Source organism: Dendrobates tinctorius, unplaced genomic scaffold (genome assembly GCF_039654945.1).
Source record: "Dendrobates tinctorius isolate UK_male_01 unplaced genomic scaffold, ASM3965494v1 ptg000010l, whole genome shotgun sequence".
Taxonomy (NCBI): domain Eukaryota; kingdom Metazoa; phylum Chordata; class Amphibia; order Anura; family Dendrobatidae; genus Dendrobates; species Dendrobates tinctorius.
The window spans coordinates 11,993,900-12,017,071 of NW_027361678.1; the positions used below are offsets into that span (position 1 = coordinate 11,993,900).

Below are 23,172 nucleotides of genomic sequence, written 5' to 3' on the forward strand. Positions count from 1 at the left end.
TTGAAGTATGCCTGGAGTCATTCTACTGCTGGAAGACTCATGACCTAGGACGCAAGCCCAGCTTTCTGACCCTGGGCATTATATTGCCACCTCAAATCCTTTGGGAATCTTCACATTTCATGATGCCTTGCACACAGTCAAAGCACCCTGGGCCAGAGGCAGCAATACAACTCCAAAACATCTGTGACCCTCCATCATGTCTGACTGTAGGCACTGTGTTATTTTCTGTGTAGTCCTCTTTCAGTTTTCAGTAAAAAGTAGAAGGATATGCTTTACCAAAAACATCTATCTTGGTCTCATCTGCCCACCAGACGCTTTCCAAGAAGGATTTTGGTTACTCACGTACATTTTTGCAAGCTGCAATCTAGCTTTTTTACATCTGTCAGCAGTGGGGTCCTCCTGGGTCTTCTGCCATAGCATTTAATTTCATTCATATGTGGACAGATAGTTTGTGGTGATACTGATGAACCCTGAGCCTGCAGGACAGCTTTAATTTCTTTGGACCTTGATTGGGGCTATTTATCTACCATCCAGACTGCGTTGCAACCTTTCATCAATTTTTCTTTGCCGTCCACGTCCATGGAGATTAGTTACAGTGCCATGAGTTGGAAACTTATTGTTTATGTTGTGCACCATGGACACAGGAGTAGAGTTGAGCGACTTTGGTCGGATCGGGTTTCGTGAAACCCGAATGAAACAAAATAAGTTTCAGATGAAACTCGTCCGACTAGAGCAAAACAAAGTCGGAGTTTCGTCCGAAACCCGACCCCAATGCAAGTCAATGGGAAATAAAAGTCGGACGAAACTCCGACTTTTTTTGCTCTAGTCGGACGAGTTTCATCTGAAACTTATTTTGTTTCATTCGGGTTTCACGAAACCCGATCCGACCAAAGTCGCTCAACTCTACACAGGAGCATCAAGATCTCTGGAGATGGACATGCAACCTTGATATTGTTGATATTTTTCAACAATTTTGGTTCTCTTCTCCTCTGTCTGTTCTCCATGCTTAGTGTGCCACACACAGACATACAATGCAATGATTGAGTCAGCTTCTCCCCTTTTGATCTGGCTTCAGGTGTGATTTTCATATTGCCCACACCTGTTACATGCCACAGGTGAGTCTAAACGAGCATCACCTGTTTCAAACAGGGTATATCCTCAATTTTGGAAGGGTTCCAATAAGCTTGACCAGCCCATTCTTGGGGTTTTGTGTGAAATTATGGCTTTTTTAAAATATTAGGATTAGATACATTGCTCAGCAGACTGTATCACACAGGATTGGATTAGATGAACAGCTCAGCAGTCAGTATCACGCAGGATAGGATTAGAAACCAGGTCAGCAGACAGTATCACACAGGATGGGATTAGGTACACAGGTCAGCAGTCAGTATCACAGAGGAGAGTAGATACATGGCTCAGCAGACGGTATCACGCAGGATAGGATTAGATACATGGCTCAGCACAGTATCCTACAGGAAAGGATTAGCAGACGTATCACACAGGATAAGATTAGATGCATGGCTTAGCAAACAGTATCACACAGAAGAGTATTAGATACACGGCTCAGCAGTCAGTATCACACACAGGATAGGATTAGATACACGGCTCAGCAGACAATATGACACGGGAGAGGATTAGATACACAGCTCAGCAGATGGTATTACACAGGAAAGGATTAGATACACGGCGCAGCAGACTGTATCACACAGGAGAGGATTAAATACACTGCTCAGCAGACAGTATCACACTGGATAGGATTAGATACACGGCTCAGCACAGTATCACACAGGATGGGATTAGATACACTGTTTTGCATACAGTATCACACAGGACAGGATTAGATACACGGCTCAGCAGACAGTATCACACAGGATAGGATTAGATATACGCTCAGCAGACAGTATCACACAGAAGAGGATTATATACAAATGATTTTCACTTTCTTTCTTGTCCACAACAGCCAATCAGAGCAAAGCTTTCATTTTATATTCTACATTTGAAAAATGAAAACTGCTGTGTGATTGCTCGCTTTAGGCCAATCTTTCAGTCCATGAGATGTGATGAGTTTGTATTACATGGGAAGGGCGGGCGCCTTTGGCCGCAGCGACCAAATTGAGTTTCGCTGTGAAGACCCCGCAGATTGGTTTCTGGTCTGTTTCCAAGTAACATTTATGCAGAATTCATTAAGGAAACGCCATCATCCGTGTCTGTGCTCGTCTTTCCAGAGCAGCGACCTTGGAGCCTCGCCTGCCCCTATCTCTGCTCACACTTCCCGCTCCTGTCACTGCCTCTTCCTGACAGAAGGAGCAGTGCTTCAGCTGCGTATGGGGAGATTCTGGGAACCATCGTCGTGTCCTGTTTACTCCATCTGCCCCCCGGCCTGGGAACATCGTGATTCCAATATCATTTCCTCCAAAAACTGAAAACTACAGAAAACTTTTGTCCCTGAGTCAGTGGACCACCCGTCGCACTAAGGAGTAAAAGCTGCACATTCCACATTCTCAGGTTGTATGGACTGAGCCGGAATGAGCCAGACAGAATATGTCAGAAAAGGTGAATGCCCGCCCTCAGCCCCAGTAATGTCCTATAGCTTTATAGCTGGTGGGGAGCAAAATACCCTGCAGCCACCACTAGGTGGAGCTCCCTGTATACAGAGATACATGATAAGATCCTGTCTGCAGTCACCACTAGGGGGAGCTTCCTGTATACAGAGATATATGATAAGATTCTGTCTGCAGCCACCACTAGGGGGAGCTCTCTGTATACAGAGATACATAAGATCTTGTCTGCTGTCACCTCTAGGGGGCGCTCCCTGTATACACAGATACATGAATAAGATCCTGTCTGCAGTCACCAATATGGGGAGCTCCCTGTATACAGACACATAAGTTTCTGTCTGCGGCGACCACTAGGGGAGCTCCCTGTATACATAGATACATAAGATGCTATCTGCAGTCACTACAAGGGGGAAGTCCCCATATATAGAGATACATGATAAGATCCTGTCTGCAGTCACCACTAGTGGGAGCTCCCTGTATAGCGAGATACATAAGATCTAGTCTGAAGTCATTAATAGTTGGAGGTTGGAGCACTGTCTGATATTTGTTGTATTTTTTCTCTGTAAAAGCCTTGAGAATTCCTATACTGCTAATTCCTCTAGTATTCCTCAGATATTAGAAACATCCACAACAATATTAACAATTATGTTGTCTATTCTTCTTCCAGATGACTCATCTTTCCAAGAAGATGAAGACCTAGACATGGAATCTGTAAACTGGTCTGGCACAGTCAATGGTCATCCGGAGTCATGCGCAAGAACTCGATTCCCCAGTTGGGTCACCTTTGAAGATGAGATAATAGCACCCAGTCCTATAGATTCTCCCTGGAAACCTACAGAGAGTCCACAATCCCCCTCTATCCCTGACGGCAACTTGAATAATAATGTCAAAGTCATTAGAAAGAGAGAGCGACCCAAGAGCTCACTGATTGACCTCTCTAGGACTCAGAGACTTGACTTTTCAACATTGCACAGACAGCTCTCATTAAATTCCACACCTGCTAAGGCTCCTAATCCTTTTCTTGATGAGGCCTTGAAGGATGTCCAGCCATCCCCAATTAATCCTTTTAGCTCCTTCTTTGAGGAGCAGGAGAGACGCTCTCAACACTCCTCAGTATCCAGTGGGCCAGGGTCCAGCCAAAGAAACTCCATCTCCATTCTTGCTGAAGAACTTGATACGGAACAGTTTGAAGATTATCGGAAGAAGGTCTTACAAGCTGATGTGGTAGAACAACTCAAGCAGATTCAAATAGAGGACCCAGATTCTCCTGGGAGCCCTTCTCTACCAGACGACCCCTTGAAGTTTAATGAACCTATTGGCCCTTCTTTATCTTTCACAAAGCCTCAGCTAAAAGAAGGATGGCCAATGCTGCTGAGAATTCCGGAGAAAAAGAACATTATGTCTTCTAGACACTGGGGTCCTATCTACGTGAAAGTCAATGAAGCTGGATTTCTGCAACTGTTCTATGAAAAGGGTTTGGAAAAACCATTCCGAGAATTTAAACTGGAAGTCAACCATGAGATCTCGGACCCAAAGCTCCAAAACTATGACGAGAGTGGAAGGATTCACACCATCCGAATTGACCGGGTATTATACAGGGAGAAACGCAAATATCAGCCAATGCCGCTTGTGACTCACGCAGGAGAGAGGGAGCAGGTGATAAAGCTGGGGACAGTTGACTATACGGACTTTATAAGTTTTATCTCCACCATCCAAGATGTTTTGTTCCATCTGCCGGCCACAGTGGACCTCAGCACTATGCACCAGAATTACATTGAGGAAGAGATCACCATAGATGTCAGAGATGAGTTTAGAGGAATTCTAGCCAAGAGGGACAACCAGCTTCTGCAGTGCTCTGTGGTCACACATGTCCATGTTCTGAATTTCATCTCAGGGATGGCGGATTGCAGGATAGGACTCAACGATGTTCTCATCAAAGGCAATGAAGTTGTCTCCAGGCATGACATAATGCCAACCACAACCACAAAGTGGGTGAGATTACATGACTGCCAGTTCCATTCATCAGTAGATGAAGAGTCTTTCCTTCGCTCCAGAACTGTTCTATTCACCCCACTTGATGCCTGCAAGTTTGAGTTAATGAGATTCCGGACTGTATTTTCTGAAAAGACTTTGCCCTTCACCCTCAGAACTATGGCCTGTGTTCGTGGAGCAGAGGTTGAGCTGCAGAGTTGGGTGGTCATGTCTACTGGCTTCTCTTCTAACAGAGACAGTCTTTCCCAGGTTCCCTGCGAAAACATTACTATCAGACACCCAGTACCATCAGAGTGGATGAACTATTTTCGAAGAGACAGTGTACTTGGGGAGAGGTCACTAAAAGCTAAAGTCAATAGGGATGCCAGTTTTGGTTCTCCCAGCTTCTCCGGTTCAGAGCCAGCTATGAGAGTTACATTGGGAACTGCAAAATATGAACATGCATATAACGCCATTGTATGGAGGATTAGCAGACTTCCTGACAAAAACTCAGGTGAGGACAAGTGTCCATCGCACACTGAAAATATATTATATTAAATCAAAGTATTTGTATGTTGGGTCACCCAAGCCTTGGAGAATCAACCCTTAGATTCATCAGTAGTCATTGTGGGGATCAGTTCAGGCTGTGGAGTGGGATTTCTTTTAAGAATTGCAGAACACTGGAGCTTGGTGTCTTTCTGGAGTTGGTGGTTCAAAGGGGTTAGAGTTGGAAGATTCTGGAGTTAGTGGGTCCCCGGGGCTGTTAGCTGTAAAGAATTGGTTTTAGTAAGTCTCTGGAGTTGTTGGCTTTTGGAGGTTGGTGTTAGTAGCTCTCTAAAGTTGATAGCTCTCAAGAATTGGTGGCTCTCAGAGTACTGGTGGCTTCACATGTTACTGGACTCCAAGGATTGGTAGTTTTGATAAGTTTGTTTTAGGTGTTTCTAGAGTTGGTGTCTCTTAGCATTGATGTGGCTCTCAAAGTTGATTTGCTTTCAATGGTTTGTTTTTGTGGCTCTCTAGAGTTGGTAGCTCTTAGGGTGGGATTGATCACTTTTGAATGTTTGCGTTGGTGGCTCTCGGGATTTGGTGGTGGCTACTTAGGCTTGGTGTTGATGAAACTTAGGAGGTTAGTTGAGTGCAGGGTGTCTGTGGTTCTCTGGTGTTAGTACCCCTCCAGATGAGAGAGAATTAGAATGTCATAACCCCCCCCCCCCCCCTTAGCTGACCAAAAGAAAATATACTGTAATTTTTTTTATGTTGATGTGGAGACAAGGGAATCAGCGGGTGCCTTGGTCCGCTAGCCGAAACCGCGTGGACTAGGGATCATCCCACTGGACGCCCGCTCTCCTGTTCACGTGGGCTTAATACTACTCGGACAACACATGGTGAGGGTAAAAAATTGTAGCAATACTTTATTGAACAACAAAACAGGAAAACACATAGAACAGTCTCAGCAAACTACCCAAGAAAGTGCAAATTAGAGTGTCGCTGTCACGATGTGACTCGACCCAACGGGTGGTCGTCAGCGAACGGCGCAACACTCACACAACGGGATGGTATAGGGGAGAGGAAGGCCCTACCGATAGGGAATGAGGAATGGTCTCCACCTGAGCTCAAACCTGAGCCTGTCCCTGCACTCCCCTAACGCCCTATGTGGGTCCTCCCCCACCCTTCCCCACCTCCGTCAGGATAACACATCTCTAACTGTCCCCTAACGCTGCCCTGGCTAGTGCACTGGCCGGCGAGGGGTGCTAGCCTCACCACTGTGTCGCGGTCGTGGTTTGTGGAACCACTATGCCATGAACCACGGAAAGCCTGGAGGGGCATGACCAAGCGATCAACTGACTATTCACTAGAGCCTCTGATGGTGAGGTTAGATGTTGCTCCCTATGAACACCAGGTTCCACTCCAGGGCAGACCAACGGTTGCGCAGCAGCTGGACCCGAAGGACAGACTTGATGGAACAACAGGCAGAGCTTGTCTCAAGTGCAGTAGACAGAGTTTGTGTGAAGCCGGGGTCACACTTGCAAGTGTGATGCAAGAAACTCGCACTTGAATACACGGCAATGCCGCCGGCACTCAGGACCTGAGCGTTCAGCTGCAAAGAAATACATGCAGCCACACACTCCGGTCCCGAGTGCCGGCGGCAGTGCTGGGTATTGAGACGCGAGACTCTTGCGAGTTTCTCGCAAGTGTGACCCTGGCCTCAGAGACAGAGTTTGCTTCAGAGTGCAGCAACCGAGATTTGTACTTGCCATACAACAGGCAGGATTTGTACTTGCCATACACCAGGCAGGACCTGCACTGGTATGCGACCTTACACAACATAGACTCTAATAGGAAGGTTGCTCAGGCATTTCCCCAGTAGAGAGGAAGCAATAATGCCTCAAAACCATTGACTTGGGAGAAGGAACGACTGGGAGTGAAATTCAGCCCTGGCATTTGAAAGCACATAGGCCCATGTTGTTCCTCCTCCCTGATGCTTCGTCTCAGCTACACCCTGAGGTCACTGATACTGTTAACAGCATAGCAGGCAATGCAGCCCACCACTGGACCAGCCCATCTGGCATTTGCCAGAATTGCCAGATGGCCAGTCCGGCCCTGCTGGGGAGGGAATAGCAAGTGCACGCACTGGCCCTTTAAGAGGGCGGGAGCGCGCATGCGTGTGCCCTTAGAACATGGCCAGAGGCCCAGCTGGAAGTGCTGCTGGGAGCATGAGAGTGAGAGGGACCAACTGCATCGCAGGTGAGTGAACTGACACGCCGGGAAGCCGGCGTTGTGCTAACACACTGCAGCTATTACACACAGGGGATAGTGACAGACACGAAAGGGTCGAGGAAGTAACACTTAGCTTTCTCTGATGCAAAGCACCACACAGCAGTATATAGGCACCAGGATAATGATCCCATCAGAAGCACCACTGCACCCAGAGAGCTCCTCACAAAGGCTTGGTCACTGAAGATTGCTCTATCACAGACACTCAGCTGATGCATCAGGTAACCCTTTAAAGGATGGTGGGAGTGGTCACCGCCCACATCAGCTGACCCAGCAGCCCTGCAATTACACCAGACTGCCAGCAGGGGGAAAAACTGACATTAACCCCCGCTGGCCTGAAAGGAAAAAAGTTTTTAACTGCGTGGAACCAGAGCTGCCACAAATCCAAAAATGGATCGTGGCAGTACCCCCCTTCCAATGAGGGGCCTATGGACCCTCAACACCGGACCTCACCAGGAAACAACATACGGTGAGGATGCCTTAATGCACCAGAGTTCACCTCTGCAGTCACCTGATCCTCGGGTTTACGGCGAACGCAGCCCGATGGAGATGACAATAACGTAGGCTCCAAAGGCGCCACAAATCTCCAGAGTGCTGACCTGTGGAATGAGTTGTGTACGTGCATAACTGGGAGTAACTCCAGCTGAAAAGTCCTCGGGCTGAGAATGGCCGACACCCGATACAGCCCGATCACCCTAGAACTCCAGGTCCCAGTAGCATACTTCCACCTGATGTTTTTGGTCGACACCCACACATCATCATTCACACACCGGTCCGGACCTGAACGTTTGTTACCACTCATGCGTTTGCCACAAGATGAACTGTTTAAGGAACCGACAACAGAGGCATCCCCGTGTCACCAAACTCATACCCCCACTGCACACAGAGGGAACCACCGCTCCCCCCTGACCCCTACTCCTAAGGCTATGTGCACACGCTGCGGATTCTGCTGCGGATCTGCTGCGGATTTGGCCTCTGCGGATCTGCAGCAGTTCTGCAGACAGTGTGTAGTACAATGTAAGTCTATGTGACTTACAATCCGCTGTGCACATGCTGCGGTTTTTCAACTGTGAAAAAGCTGTGGTTTTGAATCCGCAGAAAGAATTGACATGTCAATTCTTTCTTTTCTGCGGATTCCACTGCGGTTTGCCACCTATTCCATTGTCCAGGTGGCAAACCGCAGGTAAAACCGCAGGTCATTTTACCTGCGGTTCTACCTGCGGATCCACAGATACAAATCCGCGGGTGTATCCGTAGCGTGTGCACATAGCATAAGAGGACACCGAGACTCGGGTTTTACTTGTGGTGAGGGTTTAGTCTTGCCCTACTCCCTGGCAGCCAGGGCTGCCACTAGGAATTTCGGGGCCCCATACTGGCAAAATTTTTTGGGTCCCCTTGAGACTCCGCCCAGGCTCCACCACTCGAACTGCCCACAGTCCCACCGCTGTCTCTTGGAAAAACTCCACTTCTCACCAATCACACATTAAGGCTGTGTGCCCACGTTGCGTTTTTGTAAGCGTTTCCGCAGCGTTTGTGCCGGCTCAGACGCTACAGAAATGCTTACAAGATGCTTCTAATTCATTTGCATGCGTTTTTGGCTGTTTGTGCCAATGCATGCGTTTTTAACCGCTCAGGAATCGCTTGGCGGCTAAAAACGCAGCATGCACATTATTTTCTGCATAGCTGAGCGTTTTTAGCCATCCCCAATGTTCCCAGAAATCGCGTGTCAAAAAACGCGTCAAAAACGCGTCAAAAACCCGCGCGTCTTTTTCCGCGCATTTTCTGGGAAAGGGGATCCTTTTCCTGAGCGTTTAAAAACGCTAGCGTGGGCACATAGCCTAACAGGTCCCATCTCCAGATCACACACATAGCCAGCAGCTCTTGTTTTGGCCAAAAGATTTTTTAAATCTGCCACCACGACAAGATAGACTCTTTTGGCTAGGCCCTACTCTACTCTAGCCTATTAAACATTTGTTAAAATATCCAATACAATTTAGGTATATATTTTATTTTTCAATTTTTAAAATGATCAATAATATCACATCCAAAGGGACAAATACCACTGCACCATGTCCAGACACCATATTACCACCACATGGTGACCAATAATACCACATACAAGGAACAAATACAGCTACACCATGACCACACCACACATTACCACCAGTGATAGAATAATAGCACATACAAGGGACAAATACCACCGATCCATGCCCAGACCACATATTACCACCACAGTGACAGAATAATAGCACATACAAGGGACAAATACCACCGCACCATGCCCAGGCCACATATTACCACCACATGGTGACTGAATACTACAATAATGATCATTAATAAAAAAAAACCATAATATTATTACCATAAGTGCCATTATACACAGGAGATCTGTACTTAGTATGCAGTGTCTGTGTACAGGTTATACAGTGATCACCGGTGACATTATACACAGGTGCTCTGTATATAGTGCCAGGGAACAGATAATACAGTGATCACTAGTGACATTGTACACAGGAACTCCGTATATAGTGTACAGTGTCAGTGCACAGGTTATACAGTGATCACTGTTGACATTGTACAAAGGCACTCTGTATATAGTGTATAGTGTCAGTGTACAGGTAACACACTGACTCACCAGTGACGTGTCTAGGTGAAGTCCTTTATCTTCACTCTTCATCTTTCATTCAGCACAGAACGCCATCATGTCTTCCAGCCAGGGCTCGTCTCTGCAGGAAATAACACAGTTATCTAGAGCTCCACTTGCTGAACACATTACTTAATTTTTTTCCCAACTTCTACACTACACCAGATGAAGAAAAAAAGGCGACAGTGTCGCTCTGCACATTAACAGGACCTCCCCCCATTTAAAACAGTATCCTCAAAAAAATAAAATATTTACATCACTGCAGTAATAATATCCCTTAATTAGCCCCTATGGTAATAATATCCCCCATCCTAGGCTCCAATATCCCCCATCGTGTCTCATTCCTGGCTCCAGCCATATTTTCTCTCATCCTGCCCTCATGAGTATCCATTCTGCCTCCATATGATCTCCCGATCCTGCCCCATCTGTCTACATCGTATCCATCCTGCCCCATCTGTCTACATCGTATCCATCCTGCTCCATGTGTCTCCTATCCTGCCCCCTCCTGTGTCTCATATTCTACCCCCGTATCCATTCTGCCCCTTCTGTGTCTCACTGCCACATTCTGCCCCCCATGTCTCATATTCTGCCCCCATATCGATTCTGCTCCCTCCTGTGTCTCACTGTGACATTCTGCCTCCGTGTCTCACATTCTACCCCTGTCTCACATTCTGCCCCTCCGGTGTCTCATTGTCTGTCACATTCTGCCCTGTATCCATTCTTCCCCTCCTGTGTCTCACTGTTACATTCTGCCACCATGTCCATTCTGCCCCCGGCCCCCCGTGTCTCACATTCTGCCCCCATGTCTCACATTATGCCCTCACGTCCATTCTGCCCCCATGTCTCACATTGTGCCTCCGGCCCCCCCGTGTCTCATTCTGCCCCCATGTCTCACATTCTGCCCCCTGCCTGCCCTTGGGTCCTGTGGCTGTGGTGGGACTGCTGCAGTGCGGCTGGCTGCGCAGGGCCCCCCCTGGCCCCTGCCTGCCCTGGGGCTCTGTGGCTGTGGTGGGACTGCTGCCGTGCGGCTGGCTGTGCAGGGCCCCCCCTGGCCCCTGCCTACCCTCGAGCCCTGTGGCCGTGGTGGGACTGCTGCCATGCGGCTGGCTGCGCAGGGCCCCCCTGGCCCCTGCCTGCCCTGGGGCCCTGTGGCTGTGGTGGGATTGCTGCCATGCGGCTGGCTGCGCAGGGCCCCCCCTGGCCCCTGCCTGCCCTGGGGCCCTATGGCTGTGGTGGGACTGCTGCCATGCTGCTGGCTGCGCAGGGCCCCCCCTGGCCCCTGCCTGCTCTGGGGCCCTGTGGCTGTGGTGGGACTGCTGGCTGCGCAGGGCCCCCCTGGCCCCTGCCTGCCCTGGGGCCCTGTGGCTGTGGTGAGACTGCTGCAGTGCGACTTGCTGTGCTGGGCCCCCCCTGCCCTGAGACTACTCACCTGCTCGCTCGCCTGCCACCTCCACGTCCGGTCCGCTGTGCACGACGCCGCCTCTTCTCTTCTGGTGTCCGCGGCGGTGCCGCCCATCCACCACTCCCAGCCACCCACGTGGCACGCACACCGGAACCATACATGCTGCTCGCTCTGATCCAGAATGAGGAAGTGGAGCAGAGCTGCAGAGCAGCATGTGAGGAGTGATGTCACAGGAGGCTGGCTGGACGGGACCCATAATGCACTGGGGCGGGCCGTAGCTTAAAGCTACAGTGCCTGCCCATTTTCCTTTTGCCAGACGGGCCCGGGGCATTCTTAATAAAAGCCTGCTGCCTGAACAAATCATCGGGGGGGCCCGAGCGCGCGGCCCGGGCTGCCAGCGTGCTCGGGTGGCCGGGCCCCCCCCGATTCACAGGGCCCCACACACCAGTAAGGGCTGTAATGCCCTGATGGCGGCCCTGCTGGCAGCACCTCTGCTGCCCGCACCAGAGAAGATGGGGTAGGTTGCAGAAGGACAGCAGAGATCGTAGCTCCCGGGCATCAGTCCTTACATGACTGGTCCCAGCTGACTACTTCCCTGGACCGTCAATCTATGACCGATTGACCGGGTTGTGTTTTTTCAACCAAGATAGGTCTAAGATGATGGGAGTTGCCATTCTCTCCAAGATGTAGCACAACAGGGACTCTTCATGACGAGTCCCTATACGCAGGTGTATATTATCTACGACTTGGGTCACCCAACCCTGGCTGAGTGGGACAGAGTCAATGGCCTGAATGCTTAGGGGTCTTGCTAGCATCCTACCTCTCAGACCATGGGTCTAGACAAAGCGAGAATCCAACATATTGACTCCTGCTCCACTGTCCGTCAACACCAGTATAGTCTCAGTTACCTCGCCAACCACCACATCAGCAGGGATGGTGCATTGAGATGAAAAATGTAGGAAATATACACACCCTGGTCGCCTCCCTCCATACAACCAGGGGGACGCGGCTTCTGAGATGGTAAAAGTACTTTGGCACAAGCTGGGCAGACACTGATAAAGTGACCAGTTTGACCACAAAAAAAATATGCCCCCATACCATGGTGAACCGCAGGCAACCCCGTTTGAGATTAAACTCCTCCCACCTGCATAGGTTTGTCCATCTGCACCGATGTCTTCCTCCCTAGAAAGGACAACAGGGGGCAGATTTGGTGTATGTCTCTCTTTGAGGCGTCTATACACCCGGATAGAGTAGAGTACTGCACCAAAGTATCTTGTAGCCTAGGTGACAGACCCTGACAAAAATGGCTCCTAAGGGCAGGGTCATTCCACTGCCTGTCAGTGGCCCACCTCCTAAATTCTGTGCAGTACTCCTCAGCTGAGCAGTCCCCCTGCTTGATTTTACAGAGTCAAGACTCATCCAGGGAGACACCATCAGAATCTCCATACACCAGCGCCAATGCCGCAAAGAACTTGTCCACCAATCGCAAAGATGGAGAATTGTTCGTCAGGGAGAAAGCCCAGGATTGAGTATCACCCTTGAGAAGGGAGACTATAATCCCCAAACTCTTCCTCACTCCCTGAAGAACAAGGGCGAAGCCTGAAATACAGTTTTCAGGCTTCTTTAAACACCACAAACTTATCTCTCCCTCCAGAGAAACAGGGAGAGATATTTTGGGTTCCGATTGAGCCTGCACCAGAGCTGAGACCCAGAACGCCAACAACTGCTGCAGCTGCTGCGTCACCTGATCCCGCAGCTCCTTAAGCTCATCAGTGAAGATCTGGATCAGTTGGGTGAAGGCCTGCATTTGAGCCATGGTTCACCAGAAAAATGTGATGGTCAGTGATAATGTCACGATGTGACTCGACCCAACGGGTGGTCGGTCAGTGAATGGCGCAACACACACAACGTGATGGTATTGAGGAGAGGGAGACCCTACCGATAGGGAATGAGGGATGGTCACCACCTGAGCTCAAACCTGAACCTGTCCCTGCACTCCCCTAATGCCCTATATGGGTTCTTCCCCCCCACCGCCATCAGGATCCCTCATCCCTAACTGTCCCCTATTTCTGCCCTGGCTAGTGCACTGGCCGACGAGGGGTGCTAGCCTCACCACTGCAGATATTACACACAGAGGATAGTGTCAGACACGAAAGGGACAAAGAAATACCACTTTGCTTTCTCTGGTGCAAAGCACTGCACAGCAAATTAAATACACCAGGATAATGAACCCAGCAGAAGCAACACTGCACTCAGAGCACTCCTCACCGACAGCTGATGCATCAGGTGACCCTTTAAAGCAGGGGTGGGGAACCTTTTTTCTGCCGAGGGCCATTTGGAATTTTATAATAGCGTTCGGGGGCCGCATAAAATTATTAATAATGATGAGCGAGTATACTCGTTGCTCGGGTTTTCCGAGCATGCTCGGGTGTCCTCTGAGTATTTTGGCGTGCTCGGAGATTTAGTTTCTGTCGACGCATTTGCATGATTTGCAGCTGCTGGTCAGCCTGAATACATGTGGGGATTCCTTAACAAACAGGCATTCCTCACATGTATTCAGGCTGTCCAGCAGCCATAAATCATGCAGCTGAGGCGACGAAAACTACATCTCTGAGGTCATCAATAGGCAGGTAAATGTTCCCAATAGGCAGGCACATGTCACTATTAGGCAGCACAGGTCCCCAATAGGCAGCATAGGTCCCCAATAGGCAGCACAGGTCCCCCAATAGACAGGTAACTGTCCCCAATAGACAGGAAAATGTCCCCATTAGGCGGGCAAATGTCACCATTAGGCAGCACAGGTCCCCATTAGACAGCACAGGTGCCCAATAGGCAGTATAGGTCCCCATTAGGCAGCACAGGTCCCCAATAGGCAGCACAGGTCCCGAATAGGCAGCATAGGTCCCCAATAGGCAGCACAGGTCCCCCAATAGGCAGGTAACTGTCCCCAATAGACAGGAAAATGTCCCAAATAGGCAGCACAGGTCCCCATCAGGCAGCATAGGTCCCCAATAGGCAGGCAAATGTCACCATTAGGCAGCACAGGTCCCCATTAGACAGCACAGGTGCCCAATAGGCAGTATAGGTCCCCAATAGGCAGCATAGGTCCACAGGTCCCCAATAGGCAGGTAACTGTCCCCAGTAGGCAGGAAAATGTCCCCATTAGGCAGCAGAGGTCCCCATTAGGCAGCACAGGCCCCCAATAAGCAGGAAAATGTCCCAAATAGGCAGGTAAATGTCCCCATAAGACAGGTCACAGGTCCCCAATAGGCAGCACATGTCCCCATTAGGCAGTATAGGTCCCCAATAGGCAGGCAAATGTCCCCATTAGGCAGCACAGGTCCCCATTAGGCAGCACAGGTCCCCATTAGGCAGCACAGGTCCCCATTAGACAGCATAGGTCCCCAATAGGCAGGCAAATGTCCCCATAAGGCAGCACAGGTCCCCAATAGGCAGCACAGGTCCCCATTAGGCAGCATAGGTCCCCAATAGGCAGGCAAATGTCCCCATTAGGCAGCACATGTCCCCAATAGGCAGCACATGTCCCCATTAGGCAGCACAGGTCCCCATTAGGCAGCACAGGTCCCCAATAGGCAGGCAAATGTCCCTAATAGGCAGCTCAGGTCCCCATTAGGCAGCATAGGTCCCCAATAGGCAGGCAAATGTCCCCATTAGGCAGCACAGGTCCCCATTAGGCAGCACAGGTCCCCAATAGGTAGCACAGATCCCCATTAGGCAGCACAGGTCCCCAACAGGCAGCACAGGTCCCCATTAGGCAGCACAGGTCCCCATTAAGCAGCACAGATCCCCATTAGGCAGCACATACTGACCTGGTGTTGAACACAGTGACTCCTGGATGGTCTCCAGGCCCCGCACCGCACACACAGCAGCACACGGTCAGCACCGCACCGGTGACTGGGGTGATGAAGATGGCAGGCTGGGGTGATGAAGAAGGAAGGCCGCAGACCAGTCCAGCGTAGCTCACACTCTGGCGCGCGGTTACTCGGTCCTCTTCATCAGTATCAGTGCGCGGGGGCCGCTGGGGTCCAGCGGGGTGAGCTCACTCCCCGTCAGTTCGTGCACGTATCAGTGCGCGGTATCCAGCGGGCGGGGCTAGGAAGCAGAGCAAGAGTGCTCCTCTGGCTCCTGCAGCAAGGTACCCGATCGCGGCTCTGGAGCGGCTGTTGGCCTGATCAAATGATATGGCGGCGGCCATATACGGCCCGCGGGCCGGACCTTCCCCACCCCTGCTTTAAAGGATGGTGGTCACTGCCCACATCAGCTGACCCAGCAGCACTGCAATTACACCAGATTGCCAGCAGGGAAAAACTGTCATTAACCTCCGCTGACCTGAAAGGAAAAAGTTTTAACTGAGTGGAACCGGAGCTGCCACAAATCCAAAAATGAATCGTGACACTCGCCCTTCCGCTGACTTGCTGGGATAGGAGCAGTTGTGATTTCAGAGCTTCCAGAGCTGACTACTTCACCTGTGGCACACACAGAGAGGAGGTAATGACAAGCTTAGGAAGATGACAGTCCAGGTACAAGGCCAGTTGACCGTAGGGTCCCAATCTGGTTTTTCCAAATACCTCCATGGAGGCAGGCAACCGGCAAGTCCCATTCCTGTCCACATGGATCCATAGGGCTCAGGTGACCGTTGCGTCCAAATCCTTACTACACTAAACGTATCCATGGTTCAGCTATGGTCAGTGGATCAGATCTGCATTCTTTCAGCCGGGGCTCTGGTCCCTTAAGCTGGCATCTTGTAGTATGTCAAATCTGTGTCCAGCTTGATGAAGCCATGATGTCTTGGCTGCTGTCTTGTAAAGCATCTCTGGATCCCTTGGCTGTCTGGATGACTGAATGTATATCTGTATATGGAAGGTTCTGTTAAAGAGGCACATATATATATATTCTCTTTTTATATTTAACAACTGTCTTTCAAGCCAGCATCTAGTGGTAAAGGGGAAAAATGGTGACTAGATCAACTCGCAATGTTTAATTATTTAACCTATTTGCATAGTTTTTCCTCCTCTGTTTTGCAAGTCAACAAGCTAGCTGGCCTGGACAATGTGTAATCAACATATCAGGAAGCATCATTGTTCAATTATCTTTCATCTCTAGTCATCCAGGATAACAGCACAATATGTTACATAAAATGTCAACTTACAATTCAATATTACAGGCTTATACGAACAAAAGTCTGTGTTTTCTTGACCAACCAGAAATGCATAAATTCAAAAGTCAACATATAGATACCAGTCAATGACTCCTGGCTTACTGAAAATAGACGTCTGGTTAATTAAGATAAAATGCTGTTTTGTCACAGTAGATAAGATGTATCAAGCTTCTCACTAGAGCTTTAAGTCCCAGTAATATTTGACACGGATTTCGTCTCTCCTAGGATGGGGTCACCCACACTGCTTCTACTGCCACTTGGAGTTGGGCTCAGACAGGGAAGTGCCCTCAATCTTCGCCAAGTATGTGGAGGTGGAATTTTCTATGCCTGCAGCATCTGCTTCCAAGACAGCTTTGCGTTCCATCTCTGTAGAGGGAAAGACGGAAATCAAGAAGTGGGTGAACTACTCTGCTCATTACCACTACAAGGTAAGACAATGCCGAAAATCCTGAGACCACCCCACATGGTATGGTAATTATTGACCAACTAGGAACCTGATCCTGTTTAGAAATATATAAATGGAGACAATGATTTGCATTTCTCTGCTTCTCTATGAATGGTTGCGGGTTTATTCTAATTCTTTCTTCCTATGATCAGGTGGAAATTGAGCAGAAGAAGACTCTGAACCCCGAAGCTGAGGACGAAGTTGTGGAGAATCCTGCTGAATGTGTTGCACAATAGATGACCAGGAAAGCTGAGACCAAGTGCCCATCACCAGCTCCATAAGTGCCAGTGCTCTGTCTTCCCTGGGCAAGATGATGAGTAACCTTACAATGTTACATCATTCATGAATATTAATGGGAAAGAGACTTATAACATTAGACGTTGTGATTGCACTAGAGAAGGAAACTGTAGAAGACATGTATAGAGGACCAAGAAGGCTGGACGACATGGAGAGCTGCACTACAGGGTGGAGAATGGCACAACCTGTCCGTAGTCGCCTTCCTCCATAGACGTGACAATTCTGAGACTGATCGTGACATGGGAAAGGGGCGCCAGGTGACAATGAGCAAAATCTCCATTCTAATGTTCATTAAATAGACCAGAAGTCGAATGTTGTGTATTGTTTAATGTCAAAAGGAAAGTTAGATTGAGGGGCGTGCTGGAGGCTTGTGTATGTGCTGGAGTCTGGTGTGGGCTGGAGGCTTCTGTATGTGCTAGAGACTGGGACGGGCTGGAGTTTAGGGGTGGGTTGTAGGCTTGTGTACATGCTAGAGGCTGGGGTGGACAGGAGGCTTGTGTACGCGCTGGAGGCTGGAGCGGGCTGGGTCAGGATGAAGGTTTCAGGGGGCTGGAGGCTTGTGTTTGTGCTGGGGGCTGGGGTGGGCTGAAGGCTTGTGTACACGCTGGAGGCTGGGGCGGACTGGAGGCTTATGTACATGCTGAAGGCTGGGGCGTGCTGGAAGCTTGTGTACGTGCTGCAGCCTGGGTCAGACTGGAGGCTTATGTACGTGCTGGAGGCTGGGGTGTGCTGGAGACTTTTGTGAACGTGCTGTAGGTTGGGGCGTGCTGGAGACTTGTGTATTTGGTGGGGGCTGGGGCATGCTGGAGGCTGAGGTGGGCTGGAGGCTTGTGTACAAGCTGGAGGCTGGGGCATGCTGGAGGCTTGTGCATGTCCAGGAGGCTGAGGTGGATTGGAGGCTTGTGTACGTGCTGGAGGCTTGTGTACGCGCTGGAGGATAGGATGGTCTGGAGGCTTGTGTACTTGTTGGAGGCTGGGGCGAACTGTAGACTTGTGTATGTGCTTGAGGCTTGTGTACGCGCTGGAGGCTGAAGCAGGGTAGAGGCTTGTGTTTCGCGCTGGAGGTTGTGGCGGGCTGAAGGCTTGTGTATGCTCGAGGCTGGGGCGTGCTGGAGACTTGTGTACACGCTGGAGGCTGGGGCGTGCTGGAGACTTGTGTACACTCTGGAGGCTGGGGCGTGCTGGAGGCTTGTGTACACGCTGGAGGCTGGGGCGTGCTGGAGGCTTGTGTACATGCTGGAGGCTAGGATGGACTGGAGGCTTGTGCACGTAATGGATGTGCACTAATGCTGAAGGTGCCAAGGTAGGTTCCCACCATGTGATACGTATAAAAAGAACCTGGCACTCAACTTAATGTTGGTGAATAGTTGCTTTATTTATAGTACTAAACAAATGTTTCGGTCCCAAGTACCTTCATCAGTTACGTACTAATACTTCCAGAACAAGTGTATAGCGGTACAGACAAATATATCCGCATCAATAAGATAAACAGTCTTAATGCCTTCAATGTTGAAGTGAGTAACAGGCTTAGTGAGTCTATGTCCTGACACGGCATCCACCGTTTGTCTCAAAGGCTGGGGTCACACTGCGTTATGGCAGTCTGTTAACGCTGCCATTAACCCCCATTTTCGGGCGCATCGCAACGCATGCCATAAATTAGCATGCGCTAGCGATGTGCCGTCATTCAGTGACGGAGCCTGGGACGCGGGCTGCAGCGTCTGAGACTCCGCTAGCATAACATATATCGTGTTATGCTATTGCGATAACGCAGCCCGTCAATGCTATGCGTTGAACGGGCTGCTTTAACGCAGTATCAACCTGGGCAAAGAGTACTACAAATAAAGCAACTATTCACCAGCATTAAGTTGAGTGCCAGGTTCTTTATATATGTGTATGCACTGGAGGCTGGAGCAGGCTAGAGGCTTATGTACGTGATGGAGGCTGGAGCAGGCTAGAGGCTTGTGTTTGCGCTGGAGGTTGTGGCGGGCTGAAGGCTTGTGTACGCTGTGGAGGCTGGGGCGTGCTGGAGACTTGTGTACATGCTGGAGGCTATGGTGGGCTGGAGGCTTGTCTATGTGCTGGAGGTTGGAGAGCGCTGAAGGCTTGTGTATGTGGTGGAGGCTTGTGTGCATGCTGGAGGCTGAGGTGGGCTGGAGGCTTGTGTACACGCTGTTTAGGACCCATTGAAGTGCAGGAGCATGAAACGGTCGTTGTCCGTACCTTGCACATTACTCCTGAGCCCATGTATTTTAATCTTCAATAAAAGTTTCTACATTGGAACGGTGAGTGCCATCCTTTTTTTTCTCTTTTTTGTTGCATTGTGTATACGCTGGAGGCTTATGTAGGCGCTGGAGGCTGGGGCAGGATGGAGGCTTGTGTACGTGATGGAGTCTTAGGTGGGATGGAGGCTTGTGTAGACGCTGGAGGTTGGAGAGTGCTGGAGCCTTTTGTGTATGTGCAGAAGGCTGAGGCGTACTGGAGGCTTGTGTATGTGGTGGAGGCTGGGGCGTGCTGGAGGCTTGTGTGCATGCTGAAGGCTGGAGTGTGCTGGAGGCTTGTGTACAAGCTGAAGTCTGGGGTGTGCTGAAGGCTGGAGTGTGCTGGAGGCTTGCGTACATGCTAAAGGCTGAGGTGGGCTGGGGTGTGCTGGAGACTTGTGGATAGGCTGGAGTGGGCTAGAGGCTTGTGTAAAGGCTAGAGGCTGAGGCAGGCTGGAGGCTTGTATACGTGCTGGAGGCAGAGGATTGGCATGAGATTGATCCAGGTCTATGATCAGTGCTGTCTCCTCGGTGTGAGCCATTACGGTACCAATACCAATGCAGTAGATGAGGCCCGTCCTGTAGGAATCGATGTGACGGCGTGAGTCGAGTGGCTGTACTTATACACATCCAGGCTAATCTGCACGTGGTGTGACGCTCGCATTCTCAGCGCTGCCATGTTGGTTACTAAATAACATCAGGGCATTACTGCCCTGACTGGTGTATGGGGCCCGGTGGGCAGAGGGGGCCCGCATTGGGCCCCATCTCATCTGCTTATCAGGCCCTACCGGCAGGCTAAACTGGGCCCTGGCTAGCTGTGCTACCGCAGTTCAACTCTATTGACGTGCGGGCCCGGGCCCGCACATCAATAGTTAACAGCCGCCAGCCAATCAGAGGCTGGCAGCTGATGTCAGCCACAGCGCACACGTTGCCAGCGTCTGACGTCATTGTCAGTCACCGGCAAGTGAGCGCTTCAGCTGCGTGGAGGGAGCTTCGCCGCAGCTTCGCTTTGGCCAGGTAAGAAGAACGTGTTTTTTTTCAATTGAAAGCGGCAATCCGGGGGCCCGGGGCAGAATGGAAATGTGGGCAGAATGTGAGACACGGGGCAGAATGGACATGGGGGCAGAATGTGAGACACGGGGGGCCGGGGGCAGAATGTGAGACACGGTGGCAGAATGTGAGACACGGGGACAGAATGGACATGGGGCAGAATGTGAGACACGTGGGGCCGGGGGCAGAATGTGAGACACGGGGGCAGAATGGACATGGGGGCAGAATGTGAGACACGAGGGCAGAATGTGAGACATGGGGTAGAATGTGAGACACGGGGGCAGAATGTGAGACATGGGGCAGAATGCGAGACACGGGGCAGAATGGACATGGGGCAGAATATGAGACATGGGACAGAATGTGAGACACGGGGGCAGAATGTGAGACACGGGGGGCCGGGGGCAGAATGTGAGACACAGGGGGGCCGGGGGCAGAATGCGAGACACGGAGGCAGAATGGACATGGGGGCAGAGTGTGAGACACGGGGGCAGAATGGACATGGGGCAGAATGTGAGACACGGGGGCAGAATGGACATGGGGCAGAATGTGAGACACAGGGGCAGAATGGACATGGGGCAGAATGTGAGACACGGGGGGCCAAGGGCAGAATGTGAGACACGGCAGAATGGACATGGGGGCAGAATGTGAGACACGGGGGCAGAATTTAGACATGGGGGCAGAATGTGAGACATGGTGGAAGAATGTGACAGTGAGACACAGGAGGGGCAGAATGTGAGACACGGGGGCAGAATGTGACACACGGCAGAATGGACATGGGGCAGAATGTGAGACACGGGGGGCCAAGGGCAGAATGTGAGACACGGCAGAATGGACATGGGGGCAGAATGTGAGACACGGGGGCAGAATTTAGACATGGGGGCAGAATGTGAGACATGGTGGAAGAATGTGACAGTGAGACACAGGAGGGGCAGAATGTGAGACACGGGGGCAGAATGTGACACACGGCAGAATGGACATGGGGCAGAATGTGAGACATGGGGGCAGAATGTGACAGTGAGACACAGGAGGGGCAGAATGGACACGGGGCAGAATGTGAGACACGGGGCAGAATGGACATGGGGCAGATTGTGAGACATGGCAGCAGAATGTGAGACACGGGGGTCGGGGCAGAATGTGAGACATGGGGGCAGAATGTGACAGTGAGACACAGGAGGGGGCAGAATGGATACGGGGGCAGAATGTGACAGTGAGACAGGAGGGGGCAGAATGAACATGGGGCAGAATGTGAGATACGGGGGCAGAATGTGACAGTGAGACACAGGAGGGGGCATAATGTGACAGTAAGACACAGGAGGGGGCAGAATGTGACAGTGAGACACAGGAGAGGGCAGGTTGCGAGACACATGGTGCAGGATCATGGGGCAGGATCGGGAGATGATAAGGGGGCAGAATGGATACTCATGAGGGCAGGATGAGAGAAAATATGGCTGGAGCCAGGAATGAGACACACGGGGGCCAGGATGGGGGATATTATTACCGTAGGGGCTAATTAAGGGATATTATTACCGCAGTGATGTATTTTATTTTTTGAGGATACTGTTTTAAATGGGGGGAGGTCATGTTACTGCTGTTCAGAGCGACACTATGTCGCCTTTTTAACTTCATCTGGTGTAGTGTAGAAGTTGGGAAAAAATTAAGTAATGTGTTCTGCAAGCGGAGGTCTAGGTAACTGTGTTATTTCCTGTAGAAACGAGCCCTAGCTGGAAGATGTGATGGCGGTCTGTGCTGGATGAAAGATGAAAAGCGAAGCTGAAGGACTTCACCTAGAGACGTCACTGGTGAGTCAGTGTGTTACCTGTACACTGACACTATACACTATATACAGAGATCACTGTATTACCTGTGCACTGACACTATACACTATATACAGATTTCTTGTGTACAATGTCACCAGTGATCACTGTATTACCTGTACACTGGCACTATATACAGAGGTCCTGTGCATAATGTCACCGCTGATCACTGTATTACCTGTACACTGACACTGCATATAAAGTACAGATCTCCTGTGTATAATGTCACTTATGGTGGTAGTATTATTTTTTTTTATTAATGATCAGTATTGTAGTATTCAGTCATCATGTGGTGGTAATATGGTGTCTGGTCATGGTGCGGTGGTATTTGTCCCTTGTATGTGCTATTATTCTGTCACTGTGGTGGTAATATGTGGTCTGGTCATGGTGTGGCTGTATTTGTTCCTTGTATGTGGTATTATAGGTCACTATGTGGTGGTATTATGTTGTCTGGACATGGTGCGGTGGTATTTGTCCCTTTGGATGTGATAATATTGCTCCTTTTAAAAATTGAAAAATAAATAAAAAATATACCTAAATTGTATTGGATATTTTAACAAATGTTTAATAGGTTAGAGTAGAATAGGGCCTGGCCAAAAGAGTTTACCTTGTCGTGGTGGCAGATTTAAAAAATCTTTTGGCCAAAACAAGAGCTGCTGGCTATGTGTGTGATCTGGAGATGGGAACTGTTAATGTGTGATTGGTGAGAAGTGGAGTTTTTCCAAGAGAGAGTGGACAGTTCGAGGGGTGGAGCCTGGGTGGAGTCTCAAGGGGGC

General features: G+C 50.1%; 1 protein-coding gene across 6 annotated transcripts in view; it reads left to right on the forward strand.

Annotated features, from left to right (window-relative positions):
- The window catches only part of STON2 (stonin 2), a 114,738-nt gene extending 95,184 nt beyond the window's left edge, over window positions 1–19,554 (forward strand). For all 6 annotated transcript variants that reach the window (XM_073587025.1, XM_073587003.1, XM_073587012.1 and 3 more), the window contains exons 2-4: window positions 3,226–5,043; window positions 16,758–16,960; window positions 17,130–19,554. In XM_073587025.1, the coding sequence (XP_073443126.1) occupies window positions 3,261–5,043; window positions 16,758–16,960; window positions 17,130–17,213 (2,070 nt within the window). In that variant the 5' untranslated portion in view covers window positions 3,226–3,260 and the 3' untranslated portion in view covers window positions 17,214–19,554. The remainder of the gene's footprint in view (window positions 1–3,225; window positions 5,044–16,757; window positions 16,961–17,129) is intronic.
- Window positions 19,555–23,172: the final 3,618 nt, after the last annotated feature.